Below are 26,291 nucleotides of genomic sequence, written 5' to 3' on the forward strand. Positions count from 1 at the left end.
TAGCCAGGACCAGTCGGGATCACTTTACTGGCTTTCTCAATTGTTTTTGGGAGTAACCAGCATGGGTACTGTATTTTCCGGACTATATGTCGCATCATTCAAAAAATGCGTCATGAGGAAAGAAACATATATAAGTCGCATTTATTTACAAATTTATTTCAGTTCAGTTACCTGCTTTTCAACGAATTCACAGAAACTGTCGACCTTGGCTTGGAAGTCTGCTGGCTTCAATTACCGTTAAAAGATAGTATTTCAAGTTAGCATGTTTCCTTAATATCTGGTGACAAATTGGGTTCTTTTTTTGGATTTATTACAGTAAATATATTACATATTGGACCTCTAACACTATAGTAATTATGTATTTAGAGAATTTCTGTCTCTCACCAAATCTGCAGAGGGTAAATTACCCTGTTTTCCAAGTCGACTCTGACAGAGCTCAGAATCCAACTGCCGGAGGGAGCTTTTCTGTCTCGTTAATTCACGGGCCCGTGTTTTAACTCCCTTTCTGTTCATCGCGGAGGATCCGCCGAACAAACTAAGCAAACTGCACATCCACAAGAGGTTTCATAGTGTTCTAGGCAGATTAGAACAGGGTGTATTTTATTAATGAGTAATTTGCTATTGTTGCTAGTTGTGTTACCATTAATGTGATCTCTTTAATATCGTGCTATCACTGCACGCTTTGATTATTAATCTGTATGGCTGTGAAGGTATCTCTGATCCAGATAATGTTGAAGTTGTGTTCAAACTGTGTGAACTGTAGCTTTTACTCCCCGCCGCGGGAAGTTTAATTACTGGACAAGTGGAGCCATAATCCTACCCTCGGTGATATAGCCAAAACACTGCATATCATCCCCATGGAACGGATAAGGGTGTGATTGTCGTTACCACAGAGTTAGCTGTGTGCTCGCAGATAGGAGCGGGGAAAATAACTCTCTCTCTTGTTAAACAAAACCTCAGATTCTGCTGTAACGTCGAGTTAAGTTAGAATCTCGAGTAAACGACGTGAAGTTAATAAATTCTACTATACTTTTAATAGCAGTTGTCTGTGATTATTTGTGTTCATACTGTAATAACAAGCTGGTTGAAAACCGGTCTTTGCTTGAATTCACCCTTCCTTTTGTTCCTTTAAAGAATACCCAATGGATTAACTGGATTAAGATCTGTATTTTAAAGGAATACCACCAAATGAGACTGTTTCACAGTTTGATTATTGGTTGGTCCCTGACGTTTCAGGGTGGTGCCCCGTTATGATTGTTTGTTGATTTGATAAAGTTATTAATAACCATATTCATAACTTTATTAATATTGATAACACATCTTTGATAATTTGCCAATGATTGAATCTGTATACCTACATATTCTCACCAATGGTTTAAACTCTTTGAAGTTGATTACATTGTGAATATTGTTATTGTAATTATAAAAGCATTTGATGCAGCTAATAATATCTCAGGGGAACCTGGTGGAAGAATCAGTCACTAAATAAGATGTTAAACTGTATCGTCTATGAAATAGATTTACATGATGTTTGCAAAAGGAAATGTGAAAAAAATGAGAATACTACAAATGATATGAGACATGACTAGTTACCTACATAAAATAAGTGTAGGTTATATCATCAACTGAAGAGATCTCTGTCCATCATGTAACAGTAACACTGCCATGTGTAGCATACTAACACTCTCTCTCTGTGGCACTTTTATATGCTCATTGTTTTATTTATATTGTATTCAGTGACCCAGGTCTGCTGTGCCTCATTTATCACATCGCTACACAACTTTGTTCTTTTTCCACTGTCAGGAGTGTCACTTTTAAACATCAGGTTCCTCCCATTACACTATGGGGGCCATCTTGTGACATCTGATTGGCTGTTCCGCTTGAAAACATATGGAGCTAAATCGGGGCCAAATGTTTTGTTCATTTGAAAAAAATATATATAGTTGAAAAAATAAAGCTTGAAATTGAAAATTTAAGTTTTGGTCAAAACTTGGAAAAAATAAAACCATGTATTCAAACTTAAAATAAGTGTACCAATTTTTCTTTCAGTTTGAATAAAATATAGATTCAATTCTGGAATTATTTTGAATAAATTATAAATTTTCATTTTTCACTTTAATATTTGTTTGTAGTTCCACATTTCATGTTTTCAGATTCAAAACTTATTTTTTTTACGCCTTCAAATCTTTTTTTTACGGCTTCAAATCTTTTTTTTTCGGTTTCAGATCTGTTTTTCACTTTCAGATATTTTTTTTTCGGTTTGAGACTTTTGGCCCTGATTTGGCGTGGGGGCGTGGCTTCAACTCAGAGGGGCGTGGCATTATGGTGACAGCCTATCAAAGAAGGCAGAAGACTCCTCTGTCATGTTGACTTCAGGAAATGGTGTTACTGTGAGAACTATGACTGAATGCTTTCTATCCACTATATACATGTGATTTTTACTTAAACTGATGCCAGTGACAAAGTTCCATTTAAAAAAATGTTTTGGACAACAAATGGTACCAATTACATTATAAGAGCAATAAACTGTGCCAGATTGTGCAGTTCAGCAGGAACAATGACTTCTCCCACTTCCATGTATGACTTATAGCACCACAGTATTCACTGGCACCAGCCCACAGGTAGGACATGTGAAAGATATTAGCATTTTTGAATAGATACTGCGGCGTTATCCCTCAGTGGCATTTTTTTTTTTGTGATTAACACATAAAAGGAAAATAGGTGGACAGCTGGACAAAGCTGGCAATCAAGCATCGCTAGCACTAAAGTTAGCATTAACTAACGTTAGCTTCACACTAGCTGGTGTTTTTACACTAATTTCAGTGTCCAGCTCAAGTTTTTTTTTTTTTATCGTGTATTGGTCTTTGTTAACCTCGGTTTGTCAGAATGACCATAACTTGACACTGGCTGCAGTGAAGAAGGTCTCCTTTTATAGAGTAGACAAATATGACTTTACATTAATGCTCTGGCCTGATAAATTACACTATAACGTTACATGTAACAGCATGACAGTTATGCTTTACAAAATATGCCAAGTGGGCAAACTTTGAAGGCTTCTACCACAGCCTAACTTAAGTATCAGAATACACTAACTTGTCTTTTTGTATTTGTATGTCTTACTGTCTGTTTTCTGGACCGTGTGTGTCCGTAATAAAAGCTTTGACTGATTGATTAACAAAGCGGACCAGGACAAGTTATGTTGTTTAAACTAACCATGAAAAGGTAACACTAGCAATGTTAGTTATCTATAATGTTTTACATTTATAAGGCTGTACGGCTGCAGGCAGCCACTGTCGAGTTATGGTCATTCTGACAAACAGGTTAACAAAGACCACTACACGTTAAAGTCAAAAAAAAAACTGAGCTGGACACTAAAATTGGTGTAAAAACACCAGCTAGTGTGAAGCTAACGTTAGTTAATGCTAACTTTTGTGCTAGCGATGCTTCATCTCCAGCTGTCCACCTATTTTCCCTTTATGTGTTAATGACAAAAAAAATGCCACTGCGGGGATAATGTCCCAAAGTATCTATTCAAAAAGGCTAATATCTTTCACATGTCTTACCTGTGGGCTGCGCCAGCAGGTTGCCTTAAGCGGAGCGGACGCTATGCTGACTGCCGAAAGAATACTGTGGTGCTACATTCAATGTCATACATGGAAGTGGGAGAAGTCATTGTTCCTGCCGAACTGCACAATCAGTTTATTGCTCTTATAGTGTAATTGGTACCATGTGTTGTCCAATACAATTTTTTAAATGGAACTTTGTCACTTGCATCAGTTTATTAAGTAAACATCACATGTATATAGTGGATAGAAAGCATTCAGTCATAGTTCTCACAGTAACACCATTTCCTGAAGTCAACATGACAGAGGAGTCTTCTGCCTTCTTTGATAGGCTGTCACTCATAATGCCACGCCCCTCTGAGTTGAAGCCACGCCCCCCACGCAAAATCAGGGCCAAAAGTCTGAAACCGAAAAAAAATTATCTGAAAGTGAAAAACAGATCTGAAAACGAAAAAAAAAGATTTGAAGCCGTAAAAAAAAGATTTGAAGGCGTAAAAAAAATAAGTTTTGAATCTGAAAACATGAAATGTGGAACTACAAACAAATATTAAAGTGAAAAATGAAAATTTATAATTTATTCAAAATAATTCCAGAATTGAATCTATATTTTATTCAAACTGAAAGAAAAATTGGTACACTTATTTTAAGTTTGAATACATGGTTTTATTTTTTCCAAGTTTTGACCAAAACTTAAATTTTCAATTTCAAGCTTTATTTTTTCAACTATATATATTTTTTTCAAATGAACAAAACATTTGGCCCCGATTTAGCTCCATAAAAACAGAAGTGAGGAAAGTAAACAAATGACTGTGAGAGCGGACAAAAGGCTCTTTTCATTTTTCTTGAATGTTCCTTCTAAAAACACGTGTTAAACGATTGGAATAACTATTCATGTGTATATGTCCATGAGATACCAAACGTACAACGAGATATACATAACTACACACATTATCATATATATATATATATATATATATATATATATATATATATATATATATATATATATATATATATATATATATATATATGTTTAAAATTAACGCGTTAATTTTTTAACTCGTTAAAAAAAACGAAATTAACGCAGCTGTGTTTGATTACTTCATGTGGCGGCTGAGAAACGTAATACGTCTCCATAACAGCAGGCGGCGCTACTTTGTATTGTTGCCCAAGTAATGAAAACCGGCAGCTGATTGGACGAACGCGTCACATGGGTTTGTTTTCTCCGGATATTGAGAGCCAGACTGTCATGGCGGCCGTTCAGAACACGATCTCATATTGTACTAAAATAGTTCACTGAAACATGTTTCTGAAAACATTTGAAGAGAGAAATAGGCCGTACAGTTGCTGAATCTGTCTTCATTTCAGCTCAACAAAGGTCAGTTTAGAAGATTTTCGTCAGATTTTGAGAGACGAGTCACGTCACCTCACTCCGCACGCCATTTCCGGGTGAGTCCCGACTGCCCTGCCGGCGACTGAACATAGGCTCGTTGGAGATGATCTGAACATAGGCTCGTTGGAGATGATCTGAACATAGGCTCGTTGGAGATGATCTGAACATAGGCTCGTTGGAGATGATCTGAACATAGGCTCGTTGGAGATGAACTGAACATAGGCTCGTTGGAGATGAACTGAACATAGGCTCGTTGGAGATGAACTGAACATAGGCTCGTTGGAGATGAACTGAACATAGGCTCGTTGGAGATGAACTGAACATAGGCTCGTTGGAGATGAACTGAACATAGGCTCGTTGGAGATGAACTGAACATAGGCTCGTTGGAGATGAACTGCGCCTCGCCTGTAAAGTAGACGAGAGGCAGGCGACAGCAGCCGGGGACGGGACAGTTTCTAGCCGTTTCAGCAGCCTTCAGCAGGACTAAATAAGCCAAATTGTTGCTGCTGTTGTTCTGAAAGATATTAAACATTCTGAACTAGGGCTGGGCGATAAAACGATAACGATATGTATCGCGATAGAAACATAATCAATATCAATAGAAAATGCGGTCGATAAAACGTTTGATAACTTGTTTTTCTTCATCAGAAGAAACCAGAGGTTGTGAATCAAGTTTGGTTGCATGAACAAAGGCCCTCACTCTCTGGCAACCTAGCAACGTGGGGAGTGACACTCTAACAGCCAATCATGTAACAGTATCAGTTTGGTTGCGCCACATCGCTGTCTCGTGTTCTTCAATAACAGAACCGGCATGGAGTGGAAAGTGAGTGCCGCAGTGAGCGAGGAAATCGTTGATAAAACAGGAAAAGTCAGTATCGCAGTTTTGGGGATTTTATAAGTCTGACCGTAGTCCGACCAATGTCGTCAGACCAACACTGGTAATACCATAAACTTGTTTTACCACTTTAGCCGCGCTCACACTTTCGAGCACAGCCGTATTCGCCATCAACATCCAACAACATCTGCAGCTGCAACACGGCACAAGCAGCAGAGCACCATGGAGAGGTACTCTGCATCAGCGCCTTACTAAACACTACAAGCAGCAGAGCACCATGGAGAGGTACTCTGCATCAGCGCCTTACTAAACACTACAAGCAGCAGACCACCATGGAGAGGTACTCTGCATCAGCGCCTTACTAAACGCTACAAAGAAATAACGGAGGCAGACATGCTGAGCACTGTCCAGAAGCCAGGTTACCAACCTAGCACTAAACCTGCAGAAAATAGTTCCTTCTCAGGTTTCTTATATTTAGCTAACACTTTGCACTATTTTATGACACTTTATTAAGCACTTCTTACTTATTCTTTAATTTTGCACCTTAATGTTAAGACATAATTGTTAAGTGTTCATTGTGATTTTAGACCTGTTTACATTTGAATTATTTGAGTGTTTTCCATGGTTGTGTTGACATTTCTGCTTTTACAACTGAGGGGATTATAATCAGAGCAGGGTTAAGTTTAAAATAAAAATGTTTAAATTTAATATATTTTTCTCCTGGTCCTTATTTTAAATAGGTAATAAAAAATATCAATAATTATCGATATCGACCGATATGAAAAACTTATATCGTGATACAGTTTTCAACCATATCGCCCAGCCCTATTCTGAACTTAGCAGAACCTTTCCTTGTTTGTTTTTTTCTTCATATTTGCAATGATTTAGCATTTAAATATCCATTATTATAAGCTTCAGTCTCAATTTAAAAAAGCGATTAATCGCGATTAACTACAGCAAATTGTGTGATTAATTAGTTAATTTTTTTTAATCGATTGACAGCCCTAATATATATATATATATATATATATATATATATATCTTTTAAAATATCTCTACATACCTACACATTACAAAATAAACTGTAGTTGATAAACTAATATCCTATACCAAGATATTTAATAAAAAAAAAGACCATAATAGACCTCTCTCTTTCTGCACCGCTAAACAATTACCCCCCCCTAGCAAGCAAACTACTTTACTAGCCAGCCAGCCTCTAAATTACAAATATGTAAAAATTTAATGTTTTATTCTCAAGATCGTGTCAACATACAGCTGTGAAGTGTGTAACTGTTGTAAAACTCTTTAATATTAATAATTACAGAAATGAATACAGAAACCTAACCTTGTAAGGATGTTTCAGAGGAATGTCTAGTATCAGTTCTGCATGTTAATGTTTAAACACTTGAACAGTGGGCACAGATTACTGAACAGGCCTACTCAATGACACACCAACCAACCAAGATATTTAACAGAAGTGCTAATAAACAGTATATTCATAAAGCTTTCCCTACTGTTGATGCTTGGAGCAGCCATGTTGTATTGTGATGTCTAAATCACACATTCAACCTCAGAGAGTGTTCAAGTTCAGACGGCACACACACTTCCATGGATACATCCAATTCTTCTAGCAGATGGTCATGTTGATGAGAACACAGCTAGAAGTTAATACATGAAGTCAAAGCCAACTGTGACAGCTGAAGGGCAGCAACAAGTATATTAGCTTTTTTACTATCTGAACCGTCATCTGAAGCCACGTGACACAGCCAGGTCACACATCCTTACTATGTTCCCTTTTGGCACATATTTTTGTATTTAATCTGTACGTTTTTATACCCCTGGGCAATAACTACACATTCCTGAACAGATGTACACATTAAAATAAGAAACTTTATATATGTATTCTTATATTATTCAATAAGATGCTGAGTGTAAAACTCTCTTTGGATGAAAGCATCATATCAGTTGAGTCAGACAGCCAGCAGGTGGCAGCACAGCACCTTTCTCTTTCTTTACACATGCTCAGTTCAGAAGGGAGCATGGTGTGTGTGGATTGTGTCATTCAAAGGATAACCAGGAGAAGGATAAGGAGCAGGTTACCCTCACTCATTTGGCATATTTAACCAAAATCAACAACAATCAGCAACTGTCTTATTCCTCCTTAGGACCGTAACGAAGGTATAGTCACAAGATATATGATCAAAATCATAAAAATAACAGCTGATATAGCTGGGGAGCTTGTAGCCTTAGTGATAGTTGGGTCCATTTGTTACCCAAAATGAACGTCAGTTCACTAAAAAAAATACAAACAAATTAACCATTAAGGGTATTTAACGTTAAAACAAATATGAAGGTGCTTGATTGACATTTACCCATTACATAATAAATAAGTCAGTGATTTGGCTGGTCTTAGCTAGGCCAGATAAAGAACAGAGAGCCAGCCCACACAGCGAGACCGTGGTGCCTTTGACTCAAATTGAATTGTTTTTAATTGGGGGTCTCTGCAAAGATACTAAATAAAGAACTTACAGTATATTTCGGATTTTTATCAGAAACTGGTTTATTGGCCAAGTAAACACAAGGGAATTTGAGTCTGGCTAGGTGTAGCTTTCAACACAGAAACAGACATAACGTTATGGCTAAAAACAAAGATAAACAAGGTAACGTTAAACATGAACGTTTCACTACTCTGTAGGCTACATATATAAGTTGTATATAATAAAGTGTATACATGCATACATATTCACATACGTACATAAAGTTACATGTAAATAGATCTATAAAGCTTATAAACAGTAAGGCAATTAGTGCCAATGATTTTAGTAGATGGCGACGATGTTCAATTAATGTTAGAATTACGCATTCTTCCAACAGTGCGCAGGTCACATAAGCTGATGAGATACTACAATTTAATTCATCGTATTATTTTTATACTGTCGGTATAGGTTAGTTAGTAGTAGGCTACTTTTAGAGCAACTTGTATAATGGCTAAAGAGCCTGGAACATATATTGAATGAATTGAAATACATTTAAACCTATAGGCTATAGTCTTACTGTATATTGAACTTGAATTCACTCAATCAATTTTTTTTACCATAAATAGTCAATGTAAAGCACCTCGTGAATGCTGATCAGTAGGTTAATGACCCTGGCAGTTGTTCTTTCATTACACCGAAACATGCCGAATCATGACGACTGGCGGAGAAAAAAAAAAAAAAAAAACTCGGAAATGCTGCCAATTGAATTATAATTTCGGCCTATTGTCGCACAGTGTAGGGAAACTGGATCTATAGACTACCTTTATTAATAAAATCTTCCAAAACGGCAGGCATTACAGCACTCGGGGACAGCTTCGATATACCAGACGTATATAATAAGATTTAACATAACTATATATTATATCCAAACAAGCCTTAGTGATGAAGTTGAAAATTATATATAATATTTATTAAAAAAAACACTTATCTGTCTGACATTTCCCTCTGGAAACAGCTGGTTTCACCCAGAGTGGCGAGGACCTGTATTTGGACTGGGATGGAACGGTTCCGGCGCGTTGCCCTCTCTACTGGACCCAATTCAGTACATAGATCCAAGAGCACAGCTATATTACTATTACAGCTATATTAGAGAATTTAAATCGCCATATGAGCCAGTCATCGTCATGGTCCCTGAAGTCTCTTTCTCTCCTGATTCTTCCATTGCGGTCCTCCTGCAGGGCCAGCAGTGCCATCATGCAGCATTACGCACGGGTAGACCGCAGTATTTATATGTTTAGTCTACAACAATTTGTGATTGTTAACACCTTGCTAAAATCACAGCAACAACTAGTGGTATCCCCCACCCGAGATATAATTTGAAATCGAAATGTAATAGGCAAACACACTTTTCTTCATGCAGGTTTTGTTATGAACAGTATTAAAGTTTGGACCGATAACGAGGACATAGAGCATAACGATTGCGCGAGAACTTAACGGCTGTATTTCCAGACTTTGACATTTGATGATATATGCATAGTTTTAAAGACAGCACATTCTCGCACATTCTCCCGTCAAGTTTGTTTTTTATAAATCACAACCTTTGCATGGGAAGTGGTGTACGCACTTTTTCAGCCCTGTTTTGTGCGTACGCCAAGTTTATAAATGAGACCCCAGAGCTCTTTAAGTTATGGATTTTAATTCAACTGTATTAGAATCATATTTAGGCGACAAAATAAAGATCAACATGTCAACAGACACATGACACCACATCACAGAGTGTCCAAAATTAATTTCAGAAACACTCTGCAGCAGAAAACAGAGAAGAACATTATTAAGCTGCATGGCAACAACACAGATCTATATAAACAATATAAACTCAACAGAAGCTTCAGCCACACACACACACACACACACACACACACACACACACACACACACACACACACACACACACACACACACACACACACACACACACACACACACTGCAGTTTTGTTCTTAGTGCACACAGGCATACACACAACACTATGCTTCCTAGCAACTCTGAACAGTACCATCCATCCCAGAGAGCGTGTTGTTGAACTCACCTGTCTGAACCTGAAGTGGAGGATCATCCATCAGCATGTTAGCATTTAGCATGTTAGCTACAACCAGCATGCACCTGTTGGTGAAGTAACATGGCAGAAGGTGTCTTCTTCTTCTTCTTCTTCTTCTTCTTCTTCTTCTTCTTGGTGAATTACCGCCACCATCTGGTGTGGAGGGTGGATCAGGATATCTAATATTAGGCTGTGTACAGTACTCAACAACTACACTAAAATAATAAATAATGATTTTCAAAAAAATCATAATGAACTCAAATCTTCTCATTAACAATAATTTGTCTAAGATAATTAAATCATACATGTTAACAGCCATTTCTTCAGTCCTTTTGTAGAATATCTATTAAATGACACTAATTTCTAATGCAGTGCTAATATCTGTATGTCAGTTTTGAATCAACTTTGTCATGTTTTTGAATCGCAGCAGGTGTGTTGGATTTGCATCACTCATTTTTTTTTTTTTAATTAAGGCATTAAGATCAATTTCCAAAAGTAGATTTTGTATTCCTCTTCATCATGGGTGTATTCACTTATGCTGAGCACTTTATATTAAAGTGGACATATTATGCTCATTTTCAGGTCCATAATTGTAATTTGAGATTGAATCAGCATAGGTTTACATGGTTTAATTTTCAAAAAACACCATATTTTTGTTCTTTTCACCTAGTGTCTGGTCTCTGTTTTAGGTACAGAGTGAGACCTCTCACCTTCTGTAACATCTTTGTTGGCAGTCGCACATGCTCAGTAGCTAGGTAAGGTTTACATCAGCTAGCTAGCTGTTTCTCTAACTTCGGCCTGTACAAGGCAGGATTAGCCGGGAGACTTCTTCTGAACGAGGGTCCACTTCCAACTTTGTGTGGAATACCTGTAGAACAGGGACATGGAAGTAGTTCTATACCATTTATTTTGTAGATTAGGGTGAATTTGTGTGTGTTGTAGCAGTGTTTTGCCATTGAAAACGAGCTGGTAGCTGGTAGCGCAAGCATGCTAACGGTTAGCCCCCTAGGCCACTTCGTCTCGGCTAGTTACGTAGAAAGCCGTGCAGATTTTGACCAGCTCACCCGGAGACTGAAGGCAGGACACATTCAGAAACCGTATCTCACTCAAAACAGCATGAATGGTTGTTTTCAAAGTTTGTATGTGTGTGGAAGCACCAGAGACACAAACAGAACACCCCATATCCCAGAAAAAGGGATTTTTTCATAATAAGTGTCCAGTGTTAATAAAGAAAGATGCCAATCATGTGCCGTGGTAGCCTCGTGAGAGCGTCCTGATCTCGCGAGCTCCAGTTTTCCTCTCTCAGATCAGTCTGGCATCTTGAGGCAGAGAAAATTTGGAGCCGTTAGACAAACGACCGGGCCAATCAGCGATGGTTTTGAGGCGGGTTAGGTGGTGATAGACAGATGGTTTATCCAATCAGCTAACCAGTATTTTCAGCCAGCGGTAGCCCTAATTCTGTTAGCCGCTCGCTAATGCTTTTTTTCTCTTGGATCCTTCTTTTGGAATATGGTCCGGGAACCTGAAATGGTGTCTTTTTATTCCTAAATTCTCGTTACACAAACGGCAATTCTCCTTTACCGACATGTTGCTTGCATGCTGAGCTTACGAGCTATGCTTTGCCTGCAGCAGCAGGGGCGGGCTTGTGGTTGTATTTTCATACACTTCGTGGATCTGATTGGTTGATTTGGCCCGTCTATCACCAACATAGGTGATAGACAGATGGTTCATCCAATCAGCTAACCAGTATTTCCGCCCCTTCCCAAAAGTTCTCCAACGGAAAGTTCCCAGATGGATATACCGAGCAAATGCGAAGCGATCCATCTGGCGGAGTCAGGTTAGTGCCGTGGCTTTGAGAAGAAAGAAAGCATGATGTAATGCAGTCAGACAGCCAGCAGGAGGCAGCTTTCACCCTGTTCTCCAGAGGAGCATTTCACTGGAAAGGCTTTCATTTACGGGAAGTCTACAGAATAATCAGCTCCACCACTGGAAGAACAAAAGCCCCAGTAGACAGACAGAAACAGAACTGCATTCATCATAAAGATGTGAAAAGAGTTTATTTATATGTTACATACAGTTGAGTGCATCTGTTTCCTGTCAGATCAGCAGTTTGTCTGCAAGTAAAACTTTGAGTGAAAGCCCCTTAACTTAACCCCTTATCAGTTTGGTTTTCTTTTGAATGTCTTGATCAGCTCAAGCTCAAAACAATTTGCCTTAATATTTGGAAGTTGAAACATCTTATCGTCTTATCATCGACTCACAGAAAAAGGACATGCAAAAAGGACATGCAGGGAAAGGGCGGTGCCTCCAGACGTTTCCAGACGTTTCTACGAGTGTGAAGCCCTATGTAACCTGAGCCGTGGGATCTGCCCACTTTAAATCTGCTTAAATAGAAGCCTCCAAGAGCCGACCACTTCCTACAAGTGCAGCTCCTTGATAGAGTCAGAACACACAGGGAGCGGCAGAGAGAAAGTCTTCGGCGAATCAACTCTCTCTCCCCTGTCACCGTCATGACTCCATTATTGTTCCTGTTTTTCCTTCTTTCGGAAGCAGCTTGTGGTAAATATCCGCTTTTATTGTCAAAACATTCATGTAGACTTTAGTTCTTACCCGTGTTTTCATGATGAATGTGTTTAAAACAGATAGTTTCAGGTTTTGTAAAATGTATGAATAATGTTTTTTAAATGTTTTTCTGAATTAAGCGTACGTATATCTGTAAGTAGGCTATGTGAGGGACTGTCAGGTTAACACGCAGAGATTTTCTAAAGAGGGATCGTCACACGTTTCTAACTACGCAGTTTGGAAAACTGGCGGGAGGAAGAGAGGAAGGGAGGGGGAGGAGACAGAGTGGGAGGGAGAAAGGAAGGGTGAGACAGACAGGGAGGGGGGGGGAGGGTAAAAGAGAGAGAGAGAGAGGGGGGAGACTTTGACTTTTGATGTTCTTTAATGAATCGTCTAACTTAAAAACACCTGAACAGGGTTAACTGTAAAAACCTATACACACTTCAAAAGTAAGCGTTTGCATACATATAGACAAGCCCCCCCCCTCCCCAACAGTACACAGCGCACATTCCAAGGCACACACTCTCTAACACCCCATAATATCATTGCCCAGAGATATGAACATTATGCCCTACAGCGTGCAAAGACCAAACCCCTGAGCAACAAAGCTGGGTCAACAGGCCAACACCCCCCCCGCCCCAACCTGGTTTCCCCTGGTGAGTCATGAGGCCAGCTTGGCCTGAGTCAACAGGATGTTAACAGAACACACACATCTTCACACATCTTTCTTTCTTAAAGAGTAAAAAGGCCCCAGAATGAACACATCCAGAGGAAATATACCATCCCCAGTTATCCACAGAGCACATTCCAAACATTAAAACCTGAGAGCATCAAACACATCGAGTCAAACATGAAATCTTAATAACTGTGATGGGAGCTGAAAAGGTTTTGGGTATAAAAGACATATCATGGGAGCATGTCAATGAAAGACTATCTTTGCTGTCTGCCGGTATCACCACCTTTTTGTCGGGGACATCGGTGAGAGAAATCCATCTGAGCTCAGAATTTAGAAAAGGCAAGCAGGTGACTACAAAGAAGGCACACACAGAACGCTCCTCTCAATGTTCATCCTCACAATCCAATCCACACAGAGCTGTCAAATGTTCCTACTCAACAAACACTGAGGTTACATAGGAGACTGTTGAGTGACATACATGTGAATCGTGGCTACAACACCTACAACATGAACCTAAATTGCATTCCTCAGTTGGAAGTCACTCAGTAAAGGTACTGAAGACCAGTCCATTCACGGTGTATTTTCATTCATTCATTTTAAAAATAAAAACAGTATAAAATGTGTGTATCCTGAGTGTCAAATAACCCTGTATGTTTTGTATTGTGAATTTAATTGATCAATGGAGAAAATAATCAGCCGATGAATCAATAACGGAAATAATCATTAGTTAGAGTAATTATAATAATAATAATAATGGAACTCTTCCATGGACATCAGCAAAGGGGTAAAACTTTATAATAATGGTACATGAATTATCATGACTTCATGCATGAAAAAAAAAACTATTCATATATGTAGTACATCATGAACTAACAGTAAAATACAAGGATTAGTAGTATCCCATGCATGACTTAATGCAGGAACAATATGTTAATTAATGCATCAATTAAGGAATTTCAATCATCATGACTTCTGATTTATTAATGATGTTGATGTGTTCTTCAAAAAACTGAGCAGTCACAGCAGTGTACGTATATTCTTAGAAAATTGAATTGTTGTAATAGTGATTATTAATCACGATGACTTCATCGTGTTTGTGGCCCTTCAACAGTGCAGACCTGGTCCATAATATTGATAAATAAGATATGATTAATGGTGGCATAAAATTAAATGTATTAAGAATTAAAGGAGTGGGTCACTACCATTGACAAAACACGGTAGATGCATTTTCTAATTGCTTTATTCACAACAACATAAGGTACTTAAACAGTTATGCCTGAAAACAATGCTCTGCCAAGCAAGATATTTATGAATTTGACTTTTTACTAACTTCTAAGTGTCTGAACACAAGAAATGTCTTGATATGTGTGTTTATTTGTTGGGTCACAAAGATGATTGCTGCATATGCCACCAATAATCATATCTTATTTATCAATCTTAAAGATGGAGAAGGTCAGCACCACAAACATGATGAAGTAATGATTTAGGTAATCATGATTCCAACACTACCTAACTAGTTTCTTCAGCCACTTTAACTACAGATTAACCTGTGAAGAAGGCATGCACATAATTAATAAATCAGAATTCCAATACCTTAACTGATGCATTAATTCATGTTTTGTTCCTGCATTAAGTCACTGATAGTACTGAATTCATGATGCATGAAGTCATGATAATTCATGTACCATTATTATAAAGTGTTAGCAGCAAAGGTCACAGCAGGACTAAGAAAGAATTCCAAGGTTGTGATTCGGCTCGATGACGACAACAAACTGGACCGACAGGTGATACTGACACAAGACAGTCAGCAGGAAGTGACCTTTGAAACAGTTTATCATATAAAACATCCACCATAGTTTTCAGTCTCATAGTTTCTGTGGGCCTAGTAGAACTATTTTCGGCCTGTGCTAAAGCTCTGCACAGCTTCCTCAGTGGAAGTGAAACTGAGAAAGTTTCACTTCCCAGTCCAGTGAAACTGGGACTTTTGTGTCTGCTACTGTCATCACAAGTTTTACAATTTTGCACAGTTTAGCAGGGTATAAAACAGTAATTAATATCAGGACTTGAGTAATAACATATTACATATGTCTGACAAAATAAAAGTTACTTCAAAGACCTCAGACTTTGAACTAATAAACTTACACTCCACCTGCATTTTCTGTGCCCTAACTTATCCTATCTTATTTTAAACATACGTAATTAATGCATTTCGTCTTTCAGCTTTTTAAATGCAAAGTCATTCAGCCCTCTTCCATACATTATTACATTACACCCCACCATACATTGCACATCCAACTCTGACAGTTTCATACAATTTCAACGTCCAGGTTTTTTCAGCAGTGCAACTTTTTACAACTATTCCCACTAATTCCCCTTCTTCTTACACAATTTAAGCCCGCAATGCAGTGTGTTTTAGCATTTACACCATGATTAACACACATTTTTTTCCCCTCCTCCACTCTCTGACTGTGCCCCAATCACCATATTAACCAGTGCCGCCACACAAACTCTGTATCCACTACTACAACCTTTACCACAACTACTCCTTTTATGGAGACAAAAAAAAAACTTTGACCTAAAGCACACATATTATTGCCCAACATGCCTGATAGTGCACCGGCCATTCCTCTGCTGCTGGTCCTGGTCCTACCTCGTGAGTGCTCCCCCTTGCTCTAACCTTGGCCTTTCTAATACAGAAAAGGCAGTATCTCGCTCTAAGTGTTTTATTTTTAATATTAACTTCTCAGGGCTGACCACTTCTTTTTCATATTTTTTCATCCACTCCAACATTTTCAGTTTACTGTGTGATCATAACTTCCGGGAAGTCGGTTTCTCGGCCAAGCCAATCAGATTTAATAAAACACAGAGTGGTCTAAGTTGGGAGGGGTCGTTCGGCCGTCATTAATACTATCAATTTAGAGGGGGCTCACATCCCCCCTCTAAATTGATAGTATTAAATTGGCCCATTCTGACAGCCGAGCTGGAGCTTTGTTTAGTGGGGTGAGGGCCTGTCCATTAATTTAACTGACATCTCCAACTGAAATATGTTCTAAGATAATTTAAGGATAGAAAAAAATACTGTAGTATACTGTAAAATTGTACAGCAGCTTGTTGTTAATATTTTGTTCCTCAAATGCCTCAACATTTACAGTATTCCACTGTATTTAGGAAGAACTTTAATTCAATTACTGTAAGAAAAATCCCATATTGTTACGGTAATTTGTTACAGTGTACCTAAATTATATAGCTTCCTTAGTACCGGTAGTATTAGCATTGGGATGTGCACCAAGTAGCAGGGACACTGTCAAAATGTCTTGCGAAATCTTCTAGTTATTGTTTATTATTGTTTTTCAGACCTACAAGTGGTAACAGTGCACCCTGGAGATGATGTCATTCTGCCATGTCTGGCTGCTGATTCCTCCATCAGTGTTGTAGAGTGGAGCAGAGCTGACCTGGAGCCAGACTACGTCCTCTTAACCATCGATGGACACTTAAAACCCAACCAACAGCATCCATCCTTTAAGGACAGGGTGGACCTGGTGGACAGAGATCTGAAGGACGGAAACGTGTCTTTAATTCTGAAGAATGTGAACATCAATGACATTGGAACATACGAGTGTCGAGTTAAACCAGACGATTCAAGACGTAAAAAAAGAGCAATCATCAACTCTGAGCCAATCAGAACCATCCGTCTGCAGGTTACAGACCCAGGTGAGTGAGTCTCTCTCAGTGAGTTTTTCTGAGTATCAGGTTGTAGCTGCAGTTTCTCCAAATGCTCGACCACTTGTAATTGGAATCCACTTTCCCAGTTTAGATGCAAAGAAACACGCACATCATTTTGGTATGCATAATATAGGCTGGTTGTATGTGAGTGTGTGTGTGTGGGTTGTATATCTGCTTTATTTTAGTGTTGTAGGATTTTAGTGTGCATTTTTACAGAATATGCATTATGTAAAAGGGTCATAGAGTAGGCCTTTGCTTCATACTGTATAAGGTATTTGTTGACTATGAATTAATGTCCTAAATAATACTTGATAACACATAACATCATTTATGTATAACTAACTCTTTATCTGAGGAATGATATGAATTCAACACAATGGCGAATATTTAGAGGGTGGAGTTTGGCAGTAATGAGAGGAGTACTGACTAGAGGAAGTAAAACTTTAAAGAGCTAAAAGTATTGTCGTTATATAAAGGCTTTGATGAACATTGTAAAAATAGAAGAGGCCCCCTCCCCGACAGTACACAGCGCCCCTTCCAAGCCACACTCTCTAACACCCTAAAATATCATTGCCCAGTGTGAGATATGAATATTCTGCCCTACAGCGTGCAAAGAGCATTTCTGTGCTCTTGTTTCTTCTGTCTGAAATAGCTTCTGGTAAATATCAGTATTGATTGTGAAAAGATTTATGTAGACAAACTGATTATATTGGGTATTTAGGGGTTGTTCATAGGTGATATTTGTAGATCAGGTACAGGAGCCGATCAATGACTCACTCCGCTACCCTCCATGATCCTCAGTAACGTGAGGTCTTTGAAAATTAAAATGGACGAGTTACAGACCAACGCTTCAGCCTGCTACAAGTACTGTGAGTCATCTATAATGGTGTTCACTGAGACATGGCTGCGTCCTGATGTTCCTGACTCACTGTGTGAGGTGGATGGTTCTCTCTTATTCACTCCGATAGGAGTGAGGCGTCGGGTAAAGACAGAGGGGGGGGGCATCTGTATTTTTATTAATAATAAATGGTGCAGGCAACATACACTGCACAAAACTATTTGCAGTCCCGATTTTGAACTAATGTGCTTGAGCCTAAGACCCCTGCATCTGCCCAGAGAGTTTGGCAACATCATCCTCTGCAGTGTGTATGTCCCTCCCAGTGGAAACGCTGCAAATGCAGCAGCACACATCACTGGCTGTGTACACCAACTGTTACTGCGCACTCCGGAGGGCCCAATCTTTATTTTAGGGGATTTTAATCACTGTAAACTGGAACTGTCACTTCCAGGTTTTTCACAGTACAAACTGACAATTGTGCAAACAGAACTTAATCACATGCTCAGGGAAGCCAGGAGGAGACATAAAGAATTAATTGAACAGAGTTTTACAGAAATGAACTCAAAACCTCTATGGGACACGATGAAGGTAAGTACTCATATGACACCAGTTCAAAAATGCATCAGTACTTCTGATGACTTGCAAAAAGCTAATGAACTGAAAGACTTCTATCTAAGATTTGAATCTCAGGACTTCTCCTCTGAATGGAAGAATGTTTTAGAGACAATTTCTGTCACAGAGCAGGACTTAAGGCTGGTGATAGAACCGCAGGAGGTCAGACTGCTCTTTAAAGACTTATGTACTGAGAAGGCCACTGGGCCAGATTGAATATCTGCATTCCTGCTAAAGACAAAGGCAGAGGAGCTGACACCTGCATGGTGCCCAATCTTTCAAAAATCAATAGACTCACATGTCATACCCCCACCTTGTGGAAGAAATCAGTAAATACACCTGTACCTAAAAAAACTTGCCCAAAGGTGAATAATGATTTCAGGCCTGTGGCACTGACATCCATTGTCATGAAATGTCTTGAGAGGATAATGGTATCATTTCTTAAGCAATATGTTGGTGTGTTTTCGGATCCTTTTCATTTTGCTTATATGCAGGGGCGTGGCACAGATGACTGAGGAGATGGTGATTAACCCAAAGGCCATAGGTGACACAAGGCCTGCAGTACGGTGGCCGACAGGGGCAAACGCCCTGCAACTTCAGAAAACACATGCAAATAGACAAAACACAAGCAAATTAAGAAAACAAATACATTAATTTGACAACACATGTGCAGCATTCAGCAAACGCGCTGCATATACACACAACACAACCAAATACATAAACACGCTGCAATTAAAAAACGATGCAAAAAGAAAAGCAAACCCCGAAAAAAGAAGCGATGCAAAAAGAAAAACAACTTCATTAATTAATTAAACCTCATTCGACCCCTTTTCTGCCTTTTTATTAGAGTCGGGTATGGCTGCATAGTAAAAAGAGAACTCCTGTCTAATGCCCTTATTAATAACATAATATAATATATTAGTAATATACAGTCTGCTCCCGTCTCAGCTGGGAGGCTGGTGCCTTGCTCGAGCTTCGACCTTTCAAAATAAAAGCTCGAGTTTGGTCGGCTCGTCTTCCTTTGGTGTTTTGGATGTTTTTGAACTAAACAGTACGGCAATCATGCTGATTTTTTTTTTGCATTGCTTCTTTTTTCGGGGTTTGCTTTTCTTTTTGCATCGTTTTTTAATTGCAGCGCGTTTGTATATTTGGTTGTGTTGTGTGTATATGCAGCGCATTTGCTGAATGTTGCACATGTGTTGTCAAATTAATGAAGTTTTCTTAATTTGCTTGTGTATTGTCTATTTGAATGTGTTTTCTGAAGTTGCAGGGCGTTTGCCCCTGTCGGCCACCGTACTGTAGTGATCAACAACTTACCCATTACTCAGGTTGGCTCTTACAAGTACCTTGGTGTACATATCAATAATGCACTCAGCTGGAAGGACCACTAGATGCTCCCCACTCCAGACATAAACAGAGGATGCATTTTTTACAAAGACTTAGAGTGTTTGGAGTCGAACAAAAATGTATGTTGTTGTTCTATCATGCAATACTAAAGAGTATTCTAAAATACGGTATCACAGCCTGGTATGGTAACCTGACAGTACAGTCCAAATCACAGATCGCCCGTCAGGTACAGACAGCTATGAAGATTATGGGGATCAAAAACCATCTGCCTCTCCAGACAATTTATGAGCAGTCGGTTATCAGACAAAAAATAGTTTCCGACCCGACCCACATACTTCACCCAGAGTTACCCTCTGGTAGAAGATTCAGGGTTCATAAATGCAGGCTAAACCGATATGAACACTCATTTGTGCTTATGTCCATTAAGCTTATCAACACTAACATGTAGGCTGGCTGGGTTGTGCACTGTCATTTTGCAATAAGTAGGCTATTAGGGTTATGCAATATGTTAGTGATGCAATACATGGGCTGTTGGATTGTTCAATATGTCATTGTGTACTGCATAGGTTATGTGAAATGTGTCATTTGTGCAATACGTAGGCTATTGGGGCTGTGCCATATATTAGTTGTGTAAATTGTGGCTATTGGGGTTGGTTAAGATGTCAGTGCATTGTGTCATTTGTGCAATATGTTAGTTGTGCAATATGTAGGCTATTTGGGTTGTGCATTATGTCAGTGCATTGTGTCATTTGTGCAATATGTAGGCTATTGGGGTTGTGCAACATGTTAGTTGTGCAATACGTAGGCTATTGGGGCAGTGCAATATGTTAGTTATGCAATAAATAGGCTATTAGGGTTGTGCAATATCTCATTGTGCAAGCGCTGTGCTACATTTATTGCGGAGAATGCAGCCGACCGGGTTGTTCAATTTATAAACTGCCATTGGAAAAGGGAGTTAATGTGCTTACAATTTACAGGTACTTGTCTAATGTATATGAGAGCATGTTTTGTGTTGCATGAGAGGATATGTTGAGAGATGTTTATTTTCTGTATTTTGTGTGGTCTTTGTAAAGCTGCAGAACGGAGTCCAAAACAAATTTTCCTTCGGGGACAGTAAAGTATATCATCATCATCATCATCATCATCATCATCATCATTATCATCACTCTTGTGGCTGAGATAGAAGAAAAGTTACTGACACTGACAGCACCAGAGTTGAATTATATATGCTGGGCACTCAGCCTAACAGTGGGAAAAAATGACAAAGACTTACCTCATGAGGTGAGGAGGCATATTCTCCAGTATCTAGAAGGGGAAGATTTTATTTCACTAGAGGATGAAGGAATGTCTCTATTGCTGCAAGTAAAGGACAAAAATGACGATAATGGCGTATCCCAGCCCCGACAAATAGCGCAAGAGCACCACCCGGTGGTTGAAAATAATATCGCACCCAGTGATCCAAACGAAGAAGGAGAAAATGCTTCTGTCCCAAATGCAACAGGAACAGCTTCCCAGAATGTTTCTTTTGTCCATCCACTGTACAGAAGGGAGTTCAAAATAATTGGACAAATTGGAGAACCAAATCAAAAGGATAAACTAGTGTACACTAGCTAGGAAAGACAAATCCAAAGAACACTGAAAAAAGGATATGATGAGGGAGAAGTCGTAGAAGCTGTTATTCAAGCTATAACTCCAGGAACAAAACTGAAGATTTATCTTGAAAGAAGAGTTAATCTGTCATTGCAAGCTCTCAGACAGATATTACGGACTCATTACATTGAGAAGAATGCCACAGACTTGTACCACTCCCTCACGCACGCTGTTCAAGATTCAAAAGAAACACCCATCCAGTTCTTAGTGTGAGCCATGGATCTGAGACAAGAAATTGTCTTTGCTTCAGAAAGAGTTAAATCTGGTTTGAGGTACAGCACAAACAGTACTCAATGGCCTCCATGATGATGCCTTCCGTGCAGACATAAAGCCATACTTACAGAATCCGAAAGTTGAAGATGAAGTCCTTTTGGAGAAAATTACGGCTGCATACACTCTGGAAACAAAAAAGATGATCAAAATTGCAGCAGTTAGTGAGGAAAGTGAGGAATGTGGAAAGGAAACCTATGCGCACAAACCAAACGATAAGAACAAACACGGTGAGACGAACAAACGTGATACACTGATGGAAAAGGTGGACCAAGGTAATAAAGCTATATGTGAAGCTATTCAGAACCTCACCACTCAAATTGCCAGTCTCCACCAGACCTCTAAGCTTCAACCAATGAGAGTGAGTGAACAGCCAAACCGAAAATATCGACCACAGCCAAAGACTGTAAATAGTAAACAGTGTCAGCAGTGTCAATTGTCCAATCCGGATGGAAGGTGTAGTCACTGTTGTAAGTGTGTCAGTGCAGAACACTGGGCATCAGGTTGTAGAATGAGAAATGCCTCAGCCAGTACAAACAAGATCAAAATTCTGATTCATCCTGCCGAAAACACAGACAACGTGGATATGTTCAACTTAAGAGCACCCAAGCAGGCAAACTAGTAGGGAAGATATGCCTAGTTTGAGGTTCCCTAGGGGGAGTTGACACTTCAATACTGTGGGACACCAGTTCACAGGTATCAATAGTGGGAACGAACTGGAAAAGAGAATACTTCCAAGATGTTAAGGTGAAACCAGTGGAGGAGCTGCTTGAGGAGGGAGCTATTGATAGTGGAGCTATCAGCTGCAAATGGAACAGACATTCCATATGACGGATGGATGGAAATTGAATTCACCTTGTCCAAGAATGCTGTGGCTGGGATGAGTGACAAACCTGTTGTGGTCCCAATCCTAGTTGCCAGCAGTGACATTGAACGCCCCATCATTGGCTTTAATGTGATTGAAGAACTGTTTTAAGTGCGCAACACAAGAGACAATAACAACAAAACAAAGAGTCAAAGTTGTCATATTGCCATTTAAGGTGCGTTGATTGATTCATTCGTCACCTCATGCATCGAGTAACATGCAAGAAATTATTTCACGTAACAATTGCCGTTGTCGTGCCAAAGAGTGATCGCCGTCTGCCCCCTAGATTATAACCAATCCAGTCCTTTAGGCTTGGTGCGTAAAAAAGGGAAAGAGGGAGAGACCGTAAACTGTAGGTAGGACAGTGAGAGGGAGGAAAACAGCTGGGGTGTGCAGTGTTGAGATTGTCTGAAGCAATGTGATGCACAGTTCAACCTGTGCTGGAAACACAAGCAACATGTCCTACATGAGGACACTTGGTGTTATTTAATGCTGTTTTACAGATGCTGACTGTGAAAGAGATCAGATTAAATCAAACAATGACATGATTTTAAAGACACACTGTTGCTTTGAATGAAAAGTGTTGAAGTGAATAGATTTAGTGTGGAATCAGCTTCATGTGTAACAACCTTATACGCCTTCTCAAGAGTTGACCTTGTGGTAATAAAGTCCTGTGATATCTTTGCAGTTGGGACAGATCAGTGAACGTCTCCATCAGGTGAGACTCTACAGAGACCTTCTGCAGGGACAAACCTGGAGACAACTGTTGAAATAACATGACTTCTTATTATTAATAGTAGTTTATTATTGTTTTTCAGACCTGATTGTGGTACTAGCTGGACAGGATGCCACTCTGCCATGTTGGGCTGCTGATTCCTCCATCAGAGCTGTAGAGTGGACCAGACCTGACCTGGAGCCAGAGTACGTCCTCTTTTATAGCGATGGATACTTGGAAACCGACGAACAGAATCCAGACTTTAAGGACAGGGTGGACCTGGTGGACAGAGATCTGAAGGATGGAGACATGTCTTTAACTCTGAAGAATGTGAGCAGCATTGACAACGGAACATATGAGTGTCGGGTTGCATCAGCTGATTTCAGACGTAAAAAGAGAGCCAACATCGACTCTGAGCCAATCAGAATCATCCGTCTGCAGGTTCCAGAGCCAGCAGGTGAGTGAGTCTCTCTCAGTGAGTTTTTCTGAGTATCAGGTTGTAGCTGCAGTTTCTAACATCAGAGAGGATGAAGGCTGCTCCACTATCACACATTTAATGACTCATGTGTGTTATTCATCTCCAGGTTCTAACAGTGGAAGCTCCATGGATGAAAACTCCATGAATGCTGTCCCTGAGGATAGAAACTCCTCTCCTGTAGGTCGATACCGTGGACTGGCAGCAGGTGTTGCAGGTGGACTGTTTCTTTTAGCTGTTGCAGTGGTTGGTGTCCTGATATATAGAAGACCTAACACCCCATCAGTCCCTCCTACTACTACTGATGAAGCGCCCGCCACTACGCTTGTTTGACAACTCACAGGGACTAGAAATAGTCTCTGTTGCTTTTTAAAAATTTTGAGATTTGAAAGAATTAATTAGATTTTTATTTCGACAACCTAAAATATATATATTTATTTGATTAACAAGTAAATTAATCTATTTGGCAGTTTCATACATCAGTGTTTCCCGGTCATTTAAATTAACGCCACATATCCATTCCAGTGTTTTGCCTGTAATTTTGGGGTCACTCAGGCTGTGGCAGGCAGATACATATTTAGCTGTCAGTAGAGCTGCTGTCCCTTCTCCTAGGAGAACTTCCAGCTTCTTTTCTGGTGTTAACTTTGGGAAGTTTTATTTTTTTGGCTATTTTTCCAGGCTGTAAATCTCTAAGGGCGTTTTCACCCTAGAACTAGAGTTTGTTTGAATGGAACTAGAGTTTGTTTGTCCCACTGGTGCGGTTCTTTTGGGCAGGTGAGAATGCGGCAATCAAACTCTGGTGCCCATCAAAAGTGGACCAAACCAGCGTACCGAGACCTGCAGAGTTCAATCGAACTCTGGAGCAGTTTGTTTGTGGTGAGAACGTGATCCGTACTCGAACCTCACCAACTCTACATACTCCTCCAGTCTGAGCTGATGTCTCCTGTAGTCAGGTGTGTTTACCAGTCTGCGATGCAGCAGAGCAGCAAACTGTAGCAGCTTGCAGTGTTTCTATCACAGAAATACTATTACTTTTTGCACTCTACGTCCCACTCCATGTGTACTTGTCTTAATATTCTGTCTTATTTGTATGTTTGTATATTATGTTGATATGTGCCTATATTTATATTGCTGTCTCTATTGTACAGTATGTTACTACTATGTGTCTATGTGTTGAATGTATAGAGAGTTAACACCTACCAAAGTCAAATTCCTTGTGTATGTAAGTATGCTTGGCCAATGAATCTGAATCTGATTATAATGCTGGACAGTTTAAGAAAAAATTAGCATATTTTATTCGTGATATTTTGTGAGTAGACTCTGAATCTGCAAAGTTCTCTGTTAGGTACAGTATGTGTAGTACAATGTTCTCCTCTGAAGTAAAAGTACACAGTGACGCTGTAGTATTCAGTACAGTTAGTTGCATATCAAGTGCCTTAGGATTACAATGGTTCTTCAGAAAGCTACAAGCAGCAATTTAGTAGGCCAAGCCATTCTAAACATGCCTATTAGTATTTTATAAGCCAAGCCATTCTAAACATGCCTATTAGTATTTTATAATGAGGTGTTAAGAGTTCTTCTACCTGTTATCGGTTTGTGTGTTTTTCGTCTGATCAGGCATTTCATTTGTTTATTTTGTATTGTTTTTTTTCTCATCCCTTTAGGGATTGTGTCATTTGTATAAGCTTATAGAGGCTGCTAATGTGTGGTTTACCCTGAGGAGTTGATTAAACTCTGAATACTGTTTATTAAATCATCTCATGTAGCTAATAATATCTCAGGGGAACTGAAGTGACGAGTCAGTAATAAGACTTTAAACTGTATTTATTATCTAGAATGTAGAATGACATGATGTTTGTAAAAGGAAATGTGTTATGGAATAATGTGAATTGCACAGCTGACATGAGCGTACCATTTCAACAAAAAATACTTGCACTTTGTTACATTTGAATCCTCATGTTTTGCTACTTTTGTATGAACAAGATCAATAAAGTGTTCTCAATCAGATATTCATTGTTTTTATTTATATTAGCAGTTCACATTTTGTTCTTTGAGCTGACCCCAGGTCTGCTGTGTCACACCATTTCCTTCTGTTTCCACTGTTGTACTTGTACACATCAGGTACTGTACATTACCTTATTTGTTTCCCTCACATGTGCCTATTCCTCATCTAAGCACGCCCTCGAAATTTTC

At 39.3% G+C, this 26,291-nt stretch overlaps 3 protein-coding genes across 3 annotated transcripts in view; all 3 read left to right on the plus strand.

The window, feature by feature from the left end:
- The window catches only part of LOC114574062 (low affinity immunoglobulin gamma Fc region receptor II-like), a 392,591-nt gene that overhangs the window by 261,683 nt on the left and 104,617 nt on the right, over window positions 1–26,291 (plus strand). The window lies entirely within an intron of this gene.
- The window catches only part of LOC114545259 (butyrophilin-like protein 1), a 49,070-nt gene that overhangs the window by 8,158 nt on the left and 14,621 nt on the right, over window positions 1–26,291 (plus strand). The window lies entirely within an intron of this gene.
- LOC114574077 (coxsackievirus and adenovirus receptor-like) lies at window positions 12,803–24,726 on the plus strand. The gene is made up of 4 exons (XM_028606390.1): window positions 12,803–12,924; window positions 16,958–17,314; window positions 23,727–24,080; window positions 24,208–24,726. Exons 1-4 carry the CDS (start codon window positions 12,876–12,878, stop codon window positions 24,429–24,431), a joined length of 984 nt encoding a protein of 327 aa, XP_028462191.1. The 5' UTR covers window positions 12,803–12,875; the 3' UTR covers window positions 24,432–24,726.

The sequence above is a fragment of the Perca flavescens genome, chromosome 19 (genome assembly GCF_004354835.1).
Source record: "Perca flavescens isolate YP-PL-M2 chromosome 19, PFLA_1.0, whole genome shotgun sequence".
Taxonomy (NCBI): domain Eukaryota; kingdom Metazoa; phylum Chordata; class Actinopteri; order Perciformes; family Percidae; genus Perca; species Perca flavescens.